This window comes from Erythrolamprus reginae, chromosome 1 (assembly GCF_031021105.1).
Source record: "Erythrolamprus reginae isolate rEryReg1 chromosome 1, rEryReg1.hap1, whole genome shotgun sequence".
In the NCBI taxonomy this organism is placed as follows: Eukaryota; Metazoa; Chordata; class Lepidosauria; order Squamata; family Dipsadidae; genus Erythrolamprus; species Erythrolamprus reginae.
Window position 1 is genome coordinate 334,432,639 of NC_091950.1, and position 20,853 is coordinate 334,453,491.

Consider the following 20,853-nt stretch of genomic DNA (forward strand, 5'->3'; position numbering starts at 1 on the left):
AGAAGGTGAGGAATCATCTGTGTATTTCTGATAAGTGTTTCCTTGAGCAATTAAATTGTTATTTTGATATAGATGTAGTTGCATATTCTTTTATCATGACCATCAATAAACTAATGTACTAAATAGGTTTACCAAAATTATAAGTAATGGCTTATAAAAATATGTTCATGCAGCCACTCTATTTTTAGATAACGCTATTTGTTTTATTATTTTTGAACTGCCCATGTACCTCATAGTGTTATACAGAGAGCAGGAAAAAAGCAAGAAACGCTAAACAAACAAACAAAAACCAAACGTTAAGAAAAAAATTAAGCAGAAAAGTAAATGGAACTGAAAATAATTTATATCAACATTTTTCACTGTATATCTCCATAACTTTCCTCTTTTGCAAAACATCTTCTACCAGATCTGTATACTATTCATTTGTTGCCTTTTGTCCTCTAAAGTTATGAGTGGTCTCTTTTAAAAAAATTATTAGTTTTAATAATAATAAAAACAGATGCACACTACATCATTCGTTCAATCCCCTCTACCAAAATGAGGGTGTACTGATTTGTAATATTTTAAACCAAGAACATTAGTATATTTACAAATTATAGAGTGATTCCAGTTTATTCTTTTTAACTCGGTCTCTTTTTAACCATAACCTTTCCCTTCCTCCTAACCTATTTATTACTCCTCATGTTATTTTTTTGAATCAACCAGCATTGTTCAGCTACAAATGCGTTGAACAAGTAAAGAGACATTTTGGTTGGATTCATGCGTAAAGTATGGAACCCACATTGCATATCTGACATCAACACAATTGAGAGAGTCCAGAAATATTTCACAAGCCGTCAGTCTTCTATGTTTCTATGTTTCTAAGAAGAGTCCTTCATTCCTCTTCTCACAACAAAATACCTTACTCCACCAGACTTGAAATTCTTGGTTTAGACAACTTACAACTCTCATCTCCATTCCAACTTAATTATAGTTCATAAAATCATATACCAAAAATGTCCTACCTGTTAATGACTACTTCACCTTCAACTGCAACAACACACGAGCACAAAACCGATTTAAACTAAATGTCAACCACTCCAAACTTGACTGCAAAAAATATGACTTCAGCAACAGAGTAATCAACACCTGGCATGCACTACCTGATTCTGTGGTTTCTACTCCTAACCCCAAAACTTTTAACCTTAGACTATCTACAATTGACCTCTCCCCCTTTCTGAGGTCTGTAAGGGGCGTGCATAAGCATACCACTGTGCCTACCGTCCCTGTCCTATTGTCTTCTTTTGTTACTTTTTATCATTACTTATCTAATGTTTTATTTGTACAAATTATCACCCTATAATTGTTTGACTAAATAAATAAATAATGAAAGAAAGAAAGAAAGAAAGAAAGAAAGAAAGAAAGAAAGAAAGAAAGAAAGAAAGAAAGAAAGTAGGATTAGGACTCAGTCTCTCAGTGTCTAACCACCACTTTTTATTGAATTCCAAACTTCATCTCCATACTTACATAGCTTTTCAGAACTTAAACCTATTGAGGTTTTGGTATAATTGTTCTAACTCAATAAATTCAAAATAAATATTCTTTTTTGTGTGGCCTGGAAAGCAGAAAAAAGTATCCCTTGCTTTGCATAAAACCTCATTGGACTTCCCCAAATTGTCATTGTCATCTGTTAACATGTTTGATTCAGAAAACTGCCACTTTCCCACCAAATTAATGCCCTTGTAGATTTTTCCCTTTGTATAAAGGAACATTTTTTTCAGACTCCACCCACCCACCCGTGCAGAAGTGTTTCATGCGGGAGCGAACTAATTCACAACCCACTATAGGTACTGCTGTAATCTTCACGAACAAATAAAAATGCTACACAGCCTCTTTGAGCAAATCACATATTTTAACATTTCTTCCATTACATATACGGTATACTTCTGCAATGTTTTCATTTTTTAACTTTCTCTTGGCATTTTCCATCATTTTTTTTTCTTGGATAATAATATTTGAAATACTGAAATTTTTAGTTCCACTCCTTATTATACCATTGTAATTCTCATAAGAAATCTCTCAAATACTGTATTCATTCCAGCATTTCATCATTTAAGTAAGGTCCAAAATCATTTTATCTATCATTCACTCTGGTAGAAAATCTTTGTTTAGCTCTCTTCGTCCATTTTTGAAACAATGTTCTATTTCCATTAAAATTGCTGAACGTTTTCTTTGTTTTATTTATTTATTTATTTATTGGTAATCATTCCTTGATCTCTCTGCAACTATCTTTTTTTTCTCTATACTGTATATACATTACAAAATGTGTTTCTCTCATCAATTTTTGCATGAATCCTTATATTTGCATTTTTTCTCTCTCATCCAGTTTGTTTCACCATTATTGTGATAAGCTTCCTTTTTCATATGCCACATGAATATAACTCCACATATTTCTACTGTACTTTTAAATTATTTTCATCTTGTTCTAAACAACTTCTACAATCCTCAGCTGTTATATGGACATTCCATTTGTTTTACTGGGGGACTAAGTTATTCAGATTCTTTTTTCTTTTAATTTGTGCTTGTTCTTCCTGCAATGATTCTACTTGAACTATGGCCGTATTTTTTTATACTTTGTTTCTTTTTTCCCCAAGACCTATTTCTAGGTTTACTAAGAAATGGTATTTTTCACATCCAATGTTCTTCTTGCCTTTGAACCCTTCATTAAGTTTGGAAGGCAATAAAATTTACCACCTAAGTGAGCATAGAAACACAGGCACATCCAAGTAGTCCATTCTGTTTTACTTTTTAAAGACAAATGAGATACTTCATTTGTTTAGTTATGAATCTGAGCTGGGTGGGATGAAGCACTGCATTATTAGCCAGAAAATGATCATTAATTGGCTGATATTGTCTGAGCTCAACTATTGGCCAGAAAATTAAAAACACTGATTCCCTGGTGCTTTTAGAATTCTATAAGTTTACAACCATGTAAATAGACCTATGATGGTAAACTTCAAAATCCAAGTAGAAGTAAAAATAGAGAAAACGTTCTCGGGTACATTTGAAACTGGATTCTAAATCAGATGTTGAAAATGCTAACCATATAAAAGTACCCAAAAAAATCTCAAAAGTAATCTGTATTAAAGGATTGGTGTTTTTAATTATGGAATTCTAAATGATAAGAGTACTATTATGATAGATATCTTGATCTTATTTTAAGCCAAGGTGGGTGTGGGGTGCCTGTTCTTCCTTCTCTTGTAATATTCATCCATAAACCTAAAGAATTATATTAAAATCCTGCAATCAGCATTTTCCCCTTTCCTTTCTTTACAGACGGGGTTATCAGGCAATTTGATTGTGCTTTTTGTTCTCTACAAAGGAGGATTACTGATGGGAGGTGCCCATTTGACTGTTGGTGAACTGTCTTCTTTCTTAATGTATGCTTTCTGGGTTGGCATAAGCATTAGAGGTAATACTATATATTCTTAAAAGCAAATTTTTAAAACAAAATAGATATCAGATCAGAAGGCAAAAGATCAGCCCTTTCTGCAGATGTATGGACTACATCAGCGTTTCCCAACCGGTGTGCCGCGGCACACTAGTGTGCCGCAAGACACGGCCAGGTGTGCCGCGAAGCTAGGGAAGCTCCAGCTGGGCGGGGCGCTGCCGGTGCCTCCGACCTCCCGGCTCCTGCCCGATGCCGCGGTTTCTGGCGCTCTCCTGCTGGGCCCCAAAGAAGGAAGGCAGGAAGAAGGAGAGCTTCATTTTTCGCGCCTTTTTCCCGCCTTCCTTCTTTGGGGCCCAGCAGGAGAGCGCCAGAAACCGCGGCATCGAGCAGGAACCGGGAGGTCGGAGGCACCGGCAGAGCCCCGCCCAGCTGGAGCTTCCCTGGCGTCGGTGGCAAGTGTCCTTTGGGGCCCAGCGGGCGGGCACTGGCGGTGGGAGTGGGGGAATGGGTGGCGGCTGCAGCGGCGCAGGCAGTCGCGGGGAGATGGCGGTGGGAGCGGGGGGGCGGGGGGGGCTGCAGCAGCCGCAGGCAGTTGCGGGGAGATGGCAGCGGCCGCAGGCAGTTGCGGGGAGATGGCAGCGGCCGCAGGCAGTTGCGGGGAGAACTCCAGGGTGAAGGCACCGACGGTGGCAATTGGACGTGCTGCTGGATGCCGTAATTGCTGGCGCTGTGGGCCTGGCATATACGGCATCCAGCAGCACGTCCAGCTGACGCCGTCAGGGCTCCCGCTTGCAGTCAGCTGAGAGAGAGAGAGAAAGAAAGAGAGACATATAAGAGAGGCAGAGAGAGAGAGAAAGAGAGACATAGCAAGAGAGGCAGAGAAAGAGAGACATAGCAAGAGAGGCAGAGAGAAAGAGAGAAAGAAAGAGAGACATAGCAAGAGAGAAAGAGAGACATAGCAAGAGAGGCAGAGAGAGAGAAAGAGAGAGAAAGAGAGAGAGAGAGAGAAAGAAGAGAAAGAAAGAGAGATAGCAAGAGAGGCAAAGAGAAAGAAAAAGACATATAGCAAGAGAAAGTAAAAGAGAGAGAGCAAGAAAGAGAGAAAAAAGCAAGAAAGAGATAGCAAGAGAGACAGAGAGAGAGAGAGAGCAAGGGAGAGAGAAAGACATAGAGGAAGGGAAGGAGGGAGAGAGAAAGAGAGCAAAAAAGAGAGGAAGAAAGAAAGAAAGAGGGATAGAGAGAGAGAAAGAAGGGAAGGAAGGAAAAGAGAGAAAGAGGGAGAAATAGAGCGAAAGGGACGAAGAGAAAGGGTTTTTTTGTCCAAACTTTTCTTTAGCCCGCCCCCCCCCCTTCAATGTTCCCCAGGATTTTGAAAATATGAATAATGTGCCGCGACTCAAAAAAGGTTGGGAAACACTGGACTACATTTCCGAAACTTGCTAGCTTGTCTTGCCCAGAGTTAATCTCTCCTTACAGAACAGCTCTTGCTGCACCAAAGTGACTAAACAGTTCTTCAGGTGCTAGAGGGGTCAGGGGTCAACAAGAGCATTCATCCAGCCCACTGTTTCTCACCCTTGGCAACTTTAAGATGTGCAGACTTTAACTCTCAGAATTCCCCAGCTAGATGCTGGAGAATCTTAAAGTTTCCACAATTGAGAAACACTGGCCTAACCTTTTGAATGGCTAACAAATTCAAACTCTGATGAATATGGGAGATAAGTTACTTAGCAAAGTTCTGCCACCTATCTTATGAATATCCTTTCTTTTAAAAGAATGGGAAGGGAAGCAAATAAATAGTTCTAAGCTACATGCTTATTTTCTCTGCTGCTAGTGGATGAAAATGAAGGCAAAACCCCTGTCCAATTTCTGTTCCTGCCTTAAACAATCTAATCTTAGATTATGCTTTATTTAACTCAATCTGTATAGTCTGGAGGACAGAAGGAAAAAGGGGGACATGATCGAAACATTTAAATATGTTAAAGGGTTAAATAAGGTTCAGGAGAGAAGTTTTTTTAATAGGAAAGTGAACATAAGAACAAGGGGACACAATCTGAAGTTAGTTGGGGGAAAGATCAAGAGCAACATGAGAAAATATTATTTTACTGAAAGAGTAGTAGATCCTTGGAACAAACTTCCAGCAGACGTGGTTGGTAAATCCACAGTAACTGAATTTAAACATGTCTGGGATAAACATAGATCCATCCTAAAATAAAATACAGGAAATAGTATAAGGGCAGACTAGATGGACCATGAGGTCTTTTTCTGCCGTCAGTCTTCTATGTTTCTAACTGTACTATTTGGATATTTCATCCTAACTGTCTGTACACTGATTGGCAGAACTTGTTTTACAAACATGCAATACCTGTTTTTGAACATGTATAAAAATGGGGGTACTTTTGTCTTTCTTTCCTAGGATTAAGTTCTTTTTATACTGACTTAATGAAAGGTTTGGGTGCAGGAGGACGCCTGTGGGAACTCAGTGATCGAAAACCACAACTTCCTTTTAATGGTAATGTTCTTAATATTTTGCAGTTGTTTAAGATGGTAAAAGATCCACACATCATGCAATATCACAGAAAAACTAATTCTAATTTTCATAAATTAGAAGTTATGCTAGTAACGAATGCAAGCAAAATACACATTTAATGTCATAAATGATCCCAAAGAATGGACTTATTCATTTGATGCCACAAAAACCATGCATAAATTGGTTGTGATGGAGGTTTTGTGTGCATCCTTTTAAACTGTTAAAATTTTGAAACTTCCTTAAACGGCTTTTCACAACTTATGATGTTTAAAATGGATGCCTTGTTTCTCCCCATAAAAGTTATTTTGACAAGATGAAAATAACTACAATATCATTATGTTACTGGCTACAGTGCCTGCAGCACACTAAGGCTTATTTTATTATAGTTATTGGAGTGTGGGGTGTGAATTTATACTGTGTGTGTGTGTGTGTGTGTGTGTTCGTGTTCCTACCCAACCCTCCAATAACTTGTCTGCCTATACCTTATAGTATGCAGTAAAGCATTATAAAAGTACCACACCCATGGCAATTTTAAATGAAATTGAAGTAGATTTAGCACTCTGATCAGTAACATTATATACACATAAACAAATGATTTAAGACTTAATGATCCCTTGCCAGGAATAGAAATGATTTCTGTTCTAGTTGTGACCTTGTTCCATTCTATTTTCTTTCATAAAATCACAATTCTTTCGTTTCCTCTTCTCTGTTCTTTGCTACTGTTACTGGAAACGTGACCTAGTTACAGTTGGTCCTCAAATTTCAACAGTTTATTTAGTGACCGTTTGACATTACGACAACACTGAAAAAGTGATTTATGACTTAACACTGTTGCAGCATCTCCGGTCAGAAATCAAAATTCAGGCGCTTGGCAACTAGTTCATATTTATGACAGTGGCAGTGTTCCAGAGATCACATTTTGTGGTCTGACAAGCAAAGACTGCGGAAGCCAAATTCACTTAACAGTGGTGCTGCTGACTTAACAAATGCAGTGATTCACTTAAAAAACTGTTGCAAGAAAGGTGTCATAAAATGGATCAAAACTCACTTAACTGTCTTGTTTAGCAACATAAATTTTGGGCTTGATTGTGATCATAATAGCAATAGTATTTAGACTTATATACCGCTTCATAGTGCTTTTACAACCCCCTCTAAGCGGTTTACAGAATCAGCCTATTGCTACCCACCTCAGAAGGATGGATGGCTGAGTCAACCTTGAGTCGGTGATGAGATTTGAACTGCTGAACTACAGCTTGCAGTTAGCTGAAGTAGCCTACAGTGCTGAACTCTAATCACTGTGCCACCCCAGTAGACAAGGACTACTTGTATATTATCAATTCTGGGGCGAAGTAAGAATACCTTTGGGCCCAACTCGACTATAACCAGCAGGTCTTAGAAATGTTAGGATATGAGGCACCAGAGGAGGAGTTCTTTCATTTCCTAAATGTATCAACATCTGGGATTCGTGCTTTGTTCTGTAAGCAGACAAGCCCAAATTATTTGATGACTCGATTTTCAGAATGTCCAGTTCAAGTAACCCCTAGTTTACAGAATCTTAGTAAAGTATCATATTGACCATATTTGTTTTCTTTTAGTAAATTTTCAATGCAAATATTTGTTTTTGTCTTTACTAAAACGTGTTTGAATAATATATTATTGATGTTACTTTCATTTTTGGATTTTCATGTCTATTTAGAGGGAACAGTATTAAGCCAGGATGCTTTCAGAGGTGCTCTTGAGTTCAAAAGTGTCAAGTTTGCATATCCAACACGTCCAGAAACATTGATTTTTGAAGACTTTTCTCTCAGCATGCCTGCAGGTTCTGTCATGGCCCTAGTAGGCCCAAGTGGATCTGGCAAATCGACGGTTGTATCTCTTCTCTTGAGGCTTTATGATCCACTCTCAGGTAGTTACATGTGTTTGTGTGAATATGTTTGAACTTCTGTTACTGGGTATGTTTCTGATTAGAGATCAAAACACAATTTGCTTGGGGAGAATCAGTTGGAAGACTATTTACAAGGAAGTCAAGCTGAAATGCATCATTGACATTTTATACCTTGAGCCTTTCTATTATTGAAACAGGAGCAATTTATACAACAAATTCATATTCATGTTTTACTCAGCTTGTATTTTTTTGCAGTTAAGGCAATACAATGGTACCTCATGATACGAACTTAATTGGTTACAGGAGGAGGTTCGTAAGGTGAAAAGTTCGTAAGACGAAACAATGTTTCCCATATGAATCAATGTAAAAGCAAATAATGCCTGCAAATCCTTCAGGAAAATCCCAAACTTTAGAAGGGAGGCGAACAGAGGGCAGGGAGGAGCAGCTAAAGGGGGCGGGTGGAAGAAGCAAGTCTAGGCTAAAGGGTGAGTGGGAAGGAAGAAAGGCAAGGGAAGCGCCCCTCCCTTTTCTTTCTTCAAAAGACACCCTTTCAGTGCCTGTGCAAGCACGCTGTTCTCTCCAAAGTCTTTCCCCCTCCAAGCCGCCCCTCCCTTTTCTTTCTTCAAAGGACACCCTTTGCTGTTCTCTCCAAAGTCTGTCCCCCTCCAAGCCGCCCCTCCCTTTTCTTTCTTCAAAAGACACCCTTTCAGTGCCTCTGCAAGTACCCTGTTCTCTGCAGTCTTTCCCCCTCCAAGCCGCCTCTCCCTTTTCTTTCTTCAAAAGACACCCTTTCAGTGCCTCTGCAAGCACGCTGTTCTCCTACTTTTTTTAATGCAAAGTCTTTCCCCCTCCAAGTCGCCCCTCCCTTTTCTTTCTTCAAAAAAAGGGGGGGGGAAGAAACCCCTTCATCCCAGCAGCAGCGGCTTGGGTTCGTAAGGTGAAAATAGTTCGGAAGAAGAGGCAAAGAAATCTTAAACACCGGGTTCGTATCTCGAAAAGTTCGTTAGAAGAAGCGTTCGTAAGATGAGGTACCACTGTATTTCAGACGTTGTGTATATAAAGTGCCCATCCTATGCTTTTCTTGATACGTTTTAACATGAATGTTCTGGGATTATAATTTCTTATATTAGTAAGAAGGATGTCTGCTTTTATTCTATGCAAGGTGAAATCAGTTCTCACCAAGAATATTTTTTAAAAATGTATTTCTAATTTGATAGGGTGTCATTATGAACTTCTGTATACGTTTAATCTCTTCACCCTTACCCGATGTAATATCTAACAACATTCTCTTTATTTATTGAAGGAAGTATTACTGTTGATGGGGTTGACATCTGTCAGCTAAACCCACTATGGTTCAGGACTAATATCGGAACAGTAAGTCAGGTAAAAAAGGAGCAAACTTTTCTTAATTTGCTGACCTTAATTTCTTGAAACGTGCCAGAGGATGGGGTTTTTTTTGCCTCTCTAGCTTTTGAATCTATTTCATTCCCCCTTAAAACAATTGTACTTTTACTCATCACTGTTTATGGGGGGTGGGTGTTCCCTTTAATCTCTATGGTCACATGTTACCAGCGGTAACAATTTTTTTTACCAGCAGTTTTTTGGGCATGGCAGAGGTAGAATATTGTAAAATCTCCATTCCCACCCTCTTGGGGAAAAGTTACTGCAAAATCTCCATTTCCTCCCGATCACTTGGGACTCAGGAGGCAGAGAATAGATGGGGCCGGGGCCAGTCAGAGGTGGTATTTACTGATTCTCTGAATTATTCAGAATTTCTGCTACCGGTTCTCCAGAACTGGTCAGAACCTGCTGAATCCCATGTCTGTATGTTATTTATTTCATTTATGATCTCATTCTCAGCATTTGTGTACCTGTATAGCCGGATTCCTTATGCTTTTTCATACACTAGGAACCCACTCTGTTCTCGTGCTCCATTGCTGAAAACATAGCCTATGGTGCAGAGGATCCATCCACAGTAACTCCTGCAGAAATTGAGAGAGTTGCCAAAATTGCAAACGCTTCTAGTTTTATCCAAAATTTTCCAAAGGGATTCCACACTGTAGTTGGAGAGAAAGGTATTCTTCTCTCGGGTAAGACTATGTCATTTAAAAATCAATTTTTGTAATTTATGGCTGTTATAGAAAGAATTACTTTTCCCTGCCTCATTCTGCTGTACATTTCATTTTGCTGTTCTAAAATATCTTCTGATCTTCCCAAGGGATACCAGAGATATAGGTACAAAGACCATATGTCCTTTATTATAAAGAACAGTTCTTTACGGCTAGTCCTCGACTTAAAACAGTTTACTTAGTGACCATACGAAGTTACAATGGCATTGAAAAAAGTGACTTATGACTGTTTTTCACACTTACGACCATTGTAGCATCTCCGTGGTCATATGATCAAAATTCAGACACTTGGCAACTGACCCATATTTATGACAGTTAAGAGTGTCCCAGAGTCATGTGATCACTTTTTGGGACCTTCTGACAAGCAGTCAGTGGGGAAGCCAGATTCACTTAACATCCATAATTAACAACTGCAGTGATTCACTTAACAACAGTTGCAATAAAAGTCCTAAACTGGGGCAAAACTCACTAAACCACTTATTTTGGGATCACTTGTGTTGGAAGTCGAGGATTACCTGCATTTCAGAAAATTATCCTTCAGATTAATTTATTTCAAAAACTTTGTCCTTTATTTTGCTGATTTAATTTTTACTGTGGAAATTGCAGTTTTTCACAGAGAGTTGAAACATTTGGAAATTGAGTTATCTTTTTAAAATAAGATACTATTTGATTTTACTGTTTACCATTTGATTTTGATATTTTTTATTAGAATAGGCATTCTGGCAAAGTTTCCCTTGTTTTTGTAAAGCCTAGTCATAAACATAAAAAAAATTATCCTTATCCTTTTCAAAATGTGTCCCCTTTTCTGGTTTGTGTTACTATTTTCCCCCAAGAAAATGCAGTCAGTCTAGTTATGAGAGATGGAGAAGAAGAAAGGAAGAATTCTATTCTACTGACAAAGGCTATTCTGTCAGCATCTAGACCAGCATTTCTCAACCTCAGCAACTTTAAGATGTGTGGACTTCAGTTCCTCAAAATCCCCTAACCAGCATTCTGGGAGTCTACACATCTCAAAGCTGCTGAGGTTGAGAAACACTGGTCTAGACATCTTTTTGTAAGACCTGCACATGCTTGTCTGTACTGATTTCAATGTCATCTCTTGAATTTTATTAAACTGCTTAAAATAATCTTGTTGCCAAACTGCAATGCCATAATCATTTTCTCCATTTAAGTTTTGTAAAAAAAAAACTAATACAGTGGTACCTCGGTTCTCGAATGCCTTGGTTGTCGTACATTTCAGATACCGAACAAAATTTTCCACAAAAATTTCCTTCGGTATCTGAAAAAAATTTCGGATACTGAACAGCCACAGAAAATTTTGTTAATTATCTAAAATGTTACCGCCAGGGGCGGCTGAAATCCCGGCACGTGATGAAGGGAAGCCGCCGGAGCCATCTGAACAGTTGCCGCCGCTCCAGCAGCTTTCCTTCATTACGTGACGCTCCCGGCGCTGTTGCTACTCGAAGGGAAGCTGCCGCCGTTGCCGCTACCGGGAATGAGAAAGTTGGTGCAGCTGCCTACAGGTAACAAGACGAAGCACTGAGGAAAGGAGCCCCCCGAAGCTGCTGGGATTGCAGCTGCCCCCACCCTTCCTGCAGCTTGGAGCGCTTAGACTATAGAACTCCTCAGATTTTTTATCCCATAGGAAATAAATAAAATAGATTAAATTGGTTCCCAGCGAGTCAAGAGGGGCTGAGAACCAATTAAATCCATTTCCATTATTTCCTATGGGATAAATTAATTCGGTACTCGACCAAATTGGTTCTCGACCACACTTCTGAAACGAATTGTGGTCGAGAACCAAGGTACCACTGTATACTGACACATGTCATTTGTTTTGATTGGCAGAGTACTTTTAAAAAAATACATTAAATGCATGCAATTTTTTGGGGGGGGGGGTAAATTTTTTATTGTTTTTCCACACCTTACAGAGATTCAAATTCATATACCTCAAATTAAAATATAATACAATATAATATCAATAGCTAAATTCTTAATCAAAATGTCCTAATTATTTATCCATTTTATTCTGGTACACATCATATTGTGCTACAATATATAAAATGCATGCAATATTTACGTTATGTTTTTTTATGCAAAGGTGGGCAAAAGCAGCGAATTGCAATTGCTCGAGCTCTTCTGAAGGTAAGCCTTTTTTCTTCTGTGCTTTTAAAGAGAGAAAAGGAGTAAAATAGGTGACAAAAATTATTTGAATTAAGAGAAATAGGAACTGTCATGCTTTCATTGAATTTCAAAGTAGTTCTCATACAATATTCTTTCAATATATGATGTATTATGTATACATATCCGCTGTTACTGTGCTCTCACTACATCACCTTTTTTGAATAGTGGTAAAGCATCTTATAATTATTGAACCTTAATATATACATATATATTTTCTAAAACAACCAAATGTGAAAAGCATCACTCATTAACTCTAAGATGACAATAATTTAGATTAGGATTTTAAAATGTTTGGCTATGTAATAGTAGTAGAGTTTGCAGGTTATTTTTTTTAATGCAGTCTTTTCAGTGTTTCATAGTTACTAAAGTTTGACCAAGTTTTTACATGAAAGAAAAAAAAGAAACATATAAGATAAAATACAGGAAATAGTATAAGGGCAGACTACATGGACCATGAGGTCTTTTTCTGCCGTAAAATTTTCTATGTTTCTATCTCTTGATGCCTATTACAATCTCCAATAAAACTGGTCTTCCTTTTAAAAAAATTGCATAAACTTCTAATCTCAACATGTTTGTATTTGTTCTGTTTTTAGAATCCCAAAATTCTTCTTCTTGATGAAGCAACAAGGTAAATAATAAAAATCAGGAAAATTATGGGTAGCTTGGACAATATTGAAATTTTTTCTTACTAAATTAATATTTGATCCCACAATATTTCTGGTATCTTTACTATTGATATTTGTGACAAAATATTGCATATATTTTTCCTCAGTGTGGAATGTTGTTTTGTAACTTCCATTTTTCCCTCATTGTTCAGATACTGCTCTTCTTTTAAAACAGGAGGGGTAGCATCCTAGATACCAGAAGAAATGTGAACAGCTTCATAAGTTTGCTGGGCAATAAATGGTGTTTTGTGACTAGCCGTGTCTTCTGGGGCAAACATTTTATTGATAGGAATATATCCCAGAGCAGCTATTTTCTTCCATGTTAGAACATCCTGCCAGAATTCCATATGTGGTCAGGCAAGGACACATAACGCTGTTGCAGATGGCTTTTCATGAATTTGAAGTTGTGCATACATATAATGCTCCTAGGAGCTCAATAGGAGGGTTTCTTAGAGTGTGCTCTAATATATTTGGGTACCTGTAGGTCAGACTGGTGAATTACTTCATCTGATCCAACCCAAGAGATACAATTCTCAAGACAAATGTAAATTAAGCAGACGTTTTGGCTGCATTTGTACAAGTATGCCAATTTCCCTGCTTTTTGGAAGACTGCAGATGTAGTACAGGTAGTCCTCGACGTACAACCACAATTAAGCCCCAAATTTCATTGCTAAGCAAGACAGTTGTACATTTTGCCCCATTTTATGACCTTTTTTGTCACATCTGTTAAGTAATTCACTGCAGTTATTAAGTAAGTAACATGGTTGTTAAGTGAATCTATTTTCCCCACTGACTTTGTTAGACATCGCAAAACGTAATCATATTATCCTAGAACAGTGATGGCGAACCTTTTTTCCCTCGGATGCCAAAAAAGCATGGGCGTGCGCTATCGACATACGTGACTGCCCACACCTATAATTCAATGCCTGGGGAGAGTGAAAACAGCTTCCCCCGCCCCCCGGAGGCCCTCTGAAGGTCAGAAATGGCCTGTTTCCCAACTTCTGGTGGGCCCAGTAAACTCATGTTTCACCCTCCTCAGGCTCCAATGGCTTCCCTGGAGCCAGAGGAGGATAAAAACAACCTCCCTCATCCCCCCGGAGGCTACCTGGAAGTCAAAAATGCCCCCCCCTGAGCCTCTGTGCAAGCCAAACATCAGCTCGCCGGAACACCTATGCACTTTGGAGCTGAACGAGGGCAACGGCTCGCGTGCCAGTAGATATGGCTCCACGTGCCATCTGTGGCACCTGTGCCATAGGTTCGCCATCACTGCCCTAGAACATATTTTAACAGATTAACAGATTTGGAAGGGTTCTTGTAAGTCATCTAGTCCGACCCCCCGCCCAAGCAGGAGACCCACCACCCATGATGGCGAACCTATGGTACACATGCCACAGGTGACACGCAAAGCCATATCAGAGGGCACGCAAGGCGTTGCTTTATGTCACTTCCAGTGCACATGCACGTACTAGCCAGCTGATTTTCAGCTTTGAGGAAGGCCGTTTCGCCCTCCGGAGGATTCATGGAAGCTTCCTAAAGCCCCAGAGGGTGAAAAACAGCCCAATAGACAAACCAGAAGTTCGGAAAATGGACTTCCAGTTTCCTGTTGTGCTTTTTTTCGCACTCTGGGGCTTCAGGAAGGTTCCCTGAAGGCTCTGGAGTGCGAAAAACAGCACAATGGGCAAAGAGGAGTTTTTCCAAACTTCCAGTTTGGCCATTTTGTTTACTGTCCCAGGTTTTAGTGAGGCCTGTGTGCATGCGTGGGTATGAAGGGGGGGTTGTGCACATGCCCATGGGCAAAGCGGGGGTCTCATGCATAGAGGGCGGGAATGGGTGTGGGCACCATAGTTCCCTCTAAGCTGAGCAGTGAGCAATCGCTCACTTAAAAATCATCATCAACTCAGAGTTTTCCAAACCTGCCCAGAAGCCGAGAGGGAAAGAGTGAGAGGGAAGGAGAGAGAGAAGAAGAGAGGAAGAGAGAGAAACAGATAGAAAAAAGAGAGGAAGGAAAAGAGAAAGAAAAAGAATGGGAGTAAGGAAGAGAGAAAGAAAATCAAAATCTAGTTTGAAAGTAGCTCAACTATTTAAGTGGCATTTTGATATTGATAGAGTTGCCCTATTATGAGCTCACTGTTATAGACACACAGTACAGTATTTTATTTTGAAATTCTCTGAGGCAAAACAGGGTGGGTTTTTTGTTTGTTTGTTTGTTTGTTTATTCATTTATTCATTCATTCATTCATTCATTTATTTATTTATTATTTCTGTGTCGCCCAGTCCCGAAGGGACTGCTGCTCAGACACTATACTTTTCCGCCCACCCCCCAAAAAAATTAGAGGGAACACTGGTGGGCACGTGCACACATGCTGGCACGTGAACCAAAAAAGATTTGCCATCACTGCTCTATACTATTTCTGATAGATGGCAGTCCAGTCTCTTCTTGAAAGCTTCCATTGATGAAGCTCCCACTTGTGAAGGCAACTTCTGTTCCATTGGTTGATTACTCACAGTACAGATGTCATTAAAACAAGCCAGTTGCCAAGCACCCATATTTTGATTACAGTGACCATTGGGATACTCTAATGGTGGGAAATTGTCATAAGTCATTTTTTTCAATGCTGATGTAACTTTGAACGGTCACTAAATATGTGGTTAAGACAAGAAATACCCTACAACACAGTATGCTAGCATCACCAAGCTTCCCTAAGTCATTCCTATTTCATGATTCTATAATACTTCTTTACCTATAATGAGATATTTAAATTGCAAATTAAAAATGAGAATGTCTTAACTCAGTTTTGGGTGATATCATCTGTGAAATATTGGGGGCTCTTTGTTGAAAGCAAATCTCTCAAACGTTTAAATAATTGCTTTTTGTTTAAAATCCTGACACCATTAAATATTTTTTTTAAATGATTTTAAATGAAAATGAAATTTAAAAAGTTGTACGGATAATTATGCTCTAGTAAAGTCTCTGTACTAAATAATGTGTACACATTAAATAATGTGGAGAATAACCTTCTTTTTCATTCCATTCATTAATTAGTGCTTTGGATGCTGAAAATGAATATCTTGTCCAAGAAGCATTAGACCGGCTGATGGAAGGCAGAACTGTTCTTATTATTGCTCATCGACTCTCCACCATTCAGAATGCTGATTCTGTTGCAGTTCTGGACCAAGGCAGAATAGCTGAATGTGGAAAGCATGAAACATTGCTTGCAAATCCAAAAGGACTTTTCAGCAAATTAATGAAAAAACAGTCTTTTATCCAAAATATTGAACATTTTGCATCTAATTGAAAAATATCCTTTTTAAAAAAAGAATGAAAAAGTCTAACTAGAGAAGGGTACTATTTCCAAGAATTTAAATTATGTTCCAATAAATGTGTTGTATATATTTTTCAGTGTACTTCAGATATTTTTTGAAAATTTATTATCTTAAGCTTTTTATTCAAAGCATTTAAGTAATTATATTGTGGTGCAATCCAAGAGTGAATTGTTTTTAAGATTCTACAGTTACTATGTGATTAATGCAGGGATAGATATACTTTCCAGACCCCAGGTACCGTTGTATAACCTGGTTATCTCCTTCTCAAATGAAAGAAATTTAAGAGGTTTTTGTAAAGGATCTACATGGGAGTACAGTGTTGATCCCTAGATTAATGGATATACTGTATCACGAGTGCTTGCAGAATTTAATTTTATGATTTGGCAGCTTTCTTTGAATTATCAACTAATTTATTTTCATGCCAAATGTCTTTTCATATATTGTCTTCCTTTTAAATCATTAATGATTTTAATAATTTTATCATTATTATGAAGACAAACTAGATTCACAAATACAAAACCCCTTATGATTTGGTCAACATTAATGCAAAGAATATTATTAATCAAACCAAATTCTATCCTTGCTATTAAAATAATTGATTTTTTTATGTTCCCAGTTATGTATTAAGAAATATTTATCCAGCAAATTATGTTTTGCTGATGGTATCTGGATATATGTCATGCCTATTCCATTTTTCCCTTTACCTATTTTTTTATAAAATGATCAATATTTTGTAGCACAGAAAACATATCAGACATGTTTTCTTTGAAGACTCTCCCATTTAAGGGTAAACAACAATGATGCTTTAAAAAAACATTTTTAATTACTGGCAAACCTGGTCAGTCTGTTGATATTCAAGGTTGACTCACCCTTCCATCCTTCCGAGGCATTTAAAATGAGGACCTAGATTGTTGGGGGCAATATGCTGATTCTGTAAACCGCTTAGAGAGGTCTGTAAAAGCACTATGGAGCGGCATATAAGTCTAAATGCTATAAATGCTATATCTAGCCAGTGTACTGATATATAAATAGTGCTATTTTGACTACAACTCTGCAATATAGAAGTGGAATTCTAAAAATTAGTGTTATATTAGTTTACCCATACAGAAACCCATCCTGCTTCCCATTATATGCACAGATGGAGGGAAAGGATCATCAATATTATACTTTCAAACAGTTATAGTATTCAGCTAACCATGAGTAAAAAAAGTGGGAAGTGGCATGTGTTTAAGCCACAACGTGATAGTTTTACTTAAAGTGTTGCCAGTTAACACCCAATGAGTTGAACTTAGAATGAACTGATAATTGTATAAAATGGAAGATACCATAATTTTGATCAGTATTCAAAGAATATTAACTGCAAGGAATGTATTCCCATACTTCCACTTTACATTTGGTTCATGTGGTGGTATCTATATAACTGACTTGTCTCTAAATTGATTAATCAAGGGTTGATGACAAAATGTCAGTTACATTTTCTAAATACTGGTAAATTAAAGTCATGAATCACATTGAAACAAGGGGGACAGTGACAAAGCTCTAAATGCTCATAAAACCTTGGGTTAAATTAATATTAGATTAGAAATTAGAACATTCATGTCTACTGGGTGCCCAAAAGGTGTCCCCAAGCTCACTGAGATTTTCCCTGCAAGCAAACAAACAACCTCAGACAGCATCAAGGACCCCATGAATATAAAACTATTGATTAGAACAAAATGTTGGAACGTTGGTATATAAATGAAACTTTTCACAATTTTCACAAATTACGGTGCTGATCAGAACGATCATTTTTTTGAAGAAATTCAGTTACTTTCACATTAACTTAAAATACTGTAGAAAAAGTCTTGAATTTTTACTTCACCAACAGATTTCATTATCATTGGTCCCTCCAGTTTAGTGACGCACAAAAGTTGGCACTGTAATTATTTATGTTCCATTCAAGTGGCCATGAAGGCTATAATTGGCATCATGCTTACTGCTGTGTAGTTGTTTTTTTAATCTCATTGTTTAATGCCATTTAATATAGGGGGTATTTTGCAGCTGACCAGAACCAATATAGTTTTTTAGTCTTGCAAAGAACCAATTCTTTACCATTGTTAATTCCCGGTTCCTGAGGGAAGTACAGTGTGATAATGAAGTGTTTAGTAATTCAGTCTAAAGCAAGGTTATATAATTTTGATACAAAGATCTTTTTTTTTCTATTCCTTGTTCCATAGTTCTTGTAAGTAATATTTTGTATAACAATAAAATGTATTAATAAACTACTGGTACATATGACATTTTTACATCCTTATCCTTTTTATTCTTACGTTTTCTCAGTTTCAGATATTTTTTTTACTTCTTCAACTATCAGGCATACCTTTTCATTTTTAAACAAAGGATAAATAAAGCATCATTCTTGCCTAAAATGCTATCCTTCATTTGATCCTATTTGCCTCATTGTAAGCAGTTCCAGCAAAGTTGCTAATGTAAATAATGAAAGTACAATTTTCCATTGTCTTTTGTTAAAAAGTAAAAATAAGTTGTGAGGACATGTCAGCTATTCTCTTATACATAATTAATATGCTTAAAGCAAAGCTATATGAACAGAACAATAATGATGCAAAATTTCCTATCAATAGTAACCAATTTGGTGAGATAGGAAATAATTTTGCATTGACATTTGCTTCTGTCTAACTTTATAGCCTGCAAGAGTTCTGAGATAGTTCTCTCAGGGTGTCCAGGGGAAAAGCATTTTGAAATTCCCTGATATTTCCCTGACATTTCTCTGTAACTTGCGATCTAGTTAAGGCGCTATTGTAGATGATGTCATACCAAACGGCTAAGCCGTGGAGAAATATCAGTACAGTGGTACCTCAAGATACGAACCCCTCGTCTTACGAACAACTCGTGATACGAACCCGGGGTTCAGAAAAATTTTGCCTCTTCTTGCGAACTTTTTTCGAGTTATGAACCGGCGTTCGGAGACTGCTGGGAAGCCGCGCGGCTGTTTTAAAAGGTGACAGCCGGGCGGCGGGGCTTCCCAGAAGCCTCCCGAACGCCGGTTCGTAAGTCGAACAAAGTTCGTAAGAGGCAAAATTTTTCTGAACCCCGGGTTCGGTTCAGGGGGGTGCTGGGAAGCCCCCCAGCCCGGCTGCGACCTTTTAAAACAGCCGCACGGCTTCCCAGCTGTCTCCTGAAGCCGAACGCCAAAGCCGAACTTCCGCGTTCGGCTTCGGGAGACAGCTGGGAAGCCGCGTGGCTGTTTTAAAAGGTCGCAGCCGGCCTGGGGGGCTTCCCAGCACCCCCCCGGGGTTCGGGGGGGGTGCTGGGAAGCCCCCCAGGCCGGCTGTCACCTTTTAAAACAGCCACGCGGCTTCACAGCAGTCGCCGAAAGCTGTTTTTTTGCGGGGGGTTTTTTGGTTGCACGGATTAATTGACTTTACATTGTTTCCTATCGGAAACAATGTTTCGTCTTACGAACCTTTCGTCTTACGAACCTCCTCCTTGCACCAATTAAGTTCGTATCATGAGGTATTACTGTACTTGAAAGCAAGTTGTTGCCACAGTTATGCTCATTTTTACTTGACTCTGCCAGGCAGTGCGATCTGTTTTTTCTTTTAACATGATTTTCCCTGACTTTTAAACATTTTAATATAGTTTGTTTTTTCCCTGATTTATTGTCCGGCGTCTTCGTGCTGTCAAAGCTCCGCCCATGGAATTCCCTATTGGGATTCCCCACCTCCTTTCTAGCCTCCAGATCGGCCGAAAACGTCACCGCCGATCGCAAAAACAGCACTCCGCCGAGCGGCGCCGTCCGGCTGTAGCCTTCTGAAACAGCCGGGCACTTCTCGGTGGCCTCCGGAACCCGAACCCTAAATTCTGGGTTTGGCGTTCAGGAGAACGCCGAGAAGCCCCCCGGCTGTTTTAAAAGGTGACAGCTGGGCGGTGGCGCCCAGTGGAGCGCCATTTTGGGATATATTTTTTTTGGAACGAATTAATCGCTTTTACATTGTTTCCTATGGGAAACAATGTTTCGTCTTACGAACATTTCGCCTTACGAACCTACTTCGGGAACCAATTAGGTTCGTAAGACGAGGTATTACTGTATATGCAATGTCATCATGTAAACACAATTATACTGTGACATATGTAAGCTTAGCATTAAGGAAGATTGCTCCATTGGCAACTTTTCTCTGGTCTATCTTTCAAATTTTCTGGGAATATCAGGTTTGTCCCTCAAAGTTTCCAATAATATTTCTATTGGAGTAGGGTCCAGCCAGAGGTTTATGAAGATGTGCAAAAAATAAGAAAATCCCTGTGAAATCACTTACATTTGTCACAATTTTAAATCAGAATTTCTGAAGTTTAAAAAGAAAATTGTCATCTAACTTGATGGAGAATTTTTCAGAACAGGCCTGACCAGAGTTTATCTGTCTTCTTTTCATGTTACTCAAATTCTACATTATAAAACTGGATTTAATAGATCATTTAGAGTAAAAGGATATCTATTAAATACAAATTTTCCATTGTCATTTTATCATGCTAATCATCAAGTGATATCATGTTATTATGCAAATGTCTTAAATTGAGATAGAGGATATGAATTATATTGATTACCCAGTGTTTCAGAAATGATGGGGGTTGTCCAATGTTTGGGAATGAAATCCAAAGTTCAGTTTTTGCCCTTTGCATCCAAAGACTGTTGAATGGTGGTCAATAAAATTGAG

The 20,853-nt window shown here is 38.5% G+C and overlaps 1 protein-coding gene across 3 annotated transcripts in view; it reads left to right on the forward strand.

Annotated features, from left to right (window-relative positions):
- ABCB10 (ATP binding cassette subfamily B member 10) overlaps positions 1-18,421 on the forward strand; it is a 34,255-nt gene extending 15,834 nt beyond the window's left edge. For all 3 annotated transcript variants that reach the window (XM_070733950.1, XM_070733951.1, XM_070733952.1), the window contains 8 exons: positions 3,316-3,451; positions 5,844-5,939; positions 7,654-7,863; positions 9,146-9,225; positions 9,752-9,932; positions 12,073-12,116; positions 12,749-12,783; positions 15,864-18,421. In XM_070733950.1, coding sequence (XP_070590051.1) covers positions 3,316-3,451; positions 5,844-5,939; positions 7,654-7,863; positions 9,146-9,225; positions 9,752-9,932; positions 12,073-12,116; positions 12,749-12,783; positions 15,864-16,116 — 1,035 coding nt within the window. In that variant the 3' untranslated portion in view covers positions 16,117-18,421. The remainder of the gene's footprint in view (positions 1-3,315; positions 3,452-5,843; positions 5,940-7,653; positions 7,864-9,145; positions 9,226-9,751; positions 9,933-12,072; positions 12,117-12,748; positions 12,784-15,863) is intronic.
- The last annotated feature ends 2,432 nt before the right edge of the window (positions 18,422-20,853 follow it).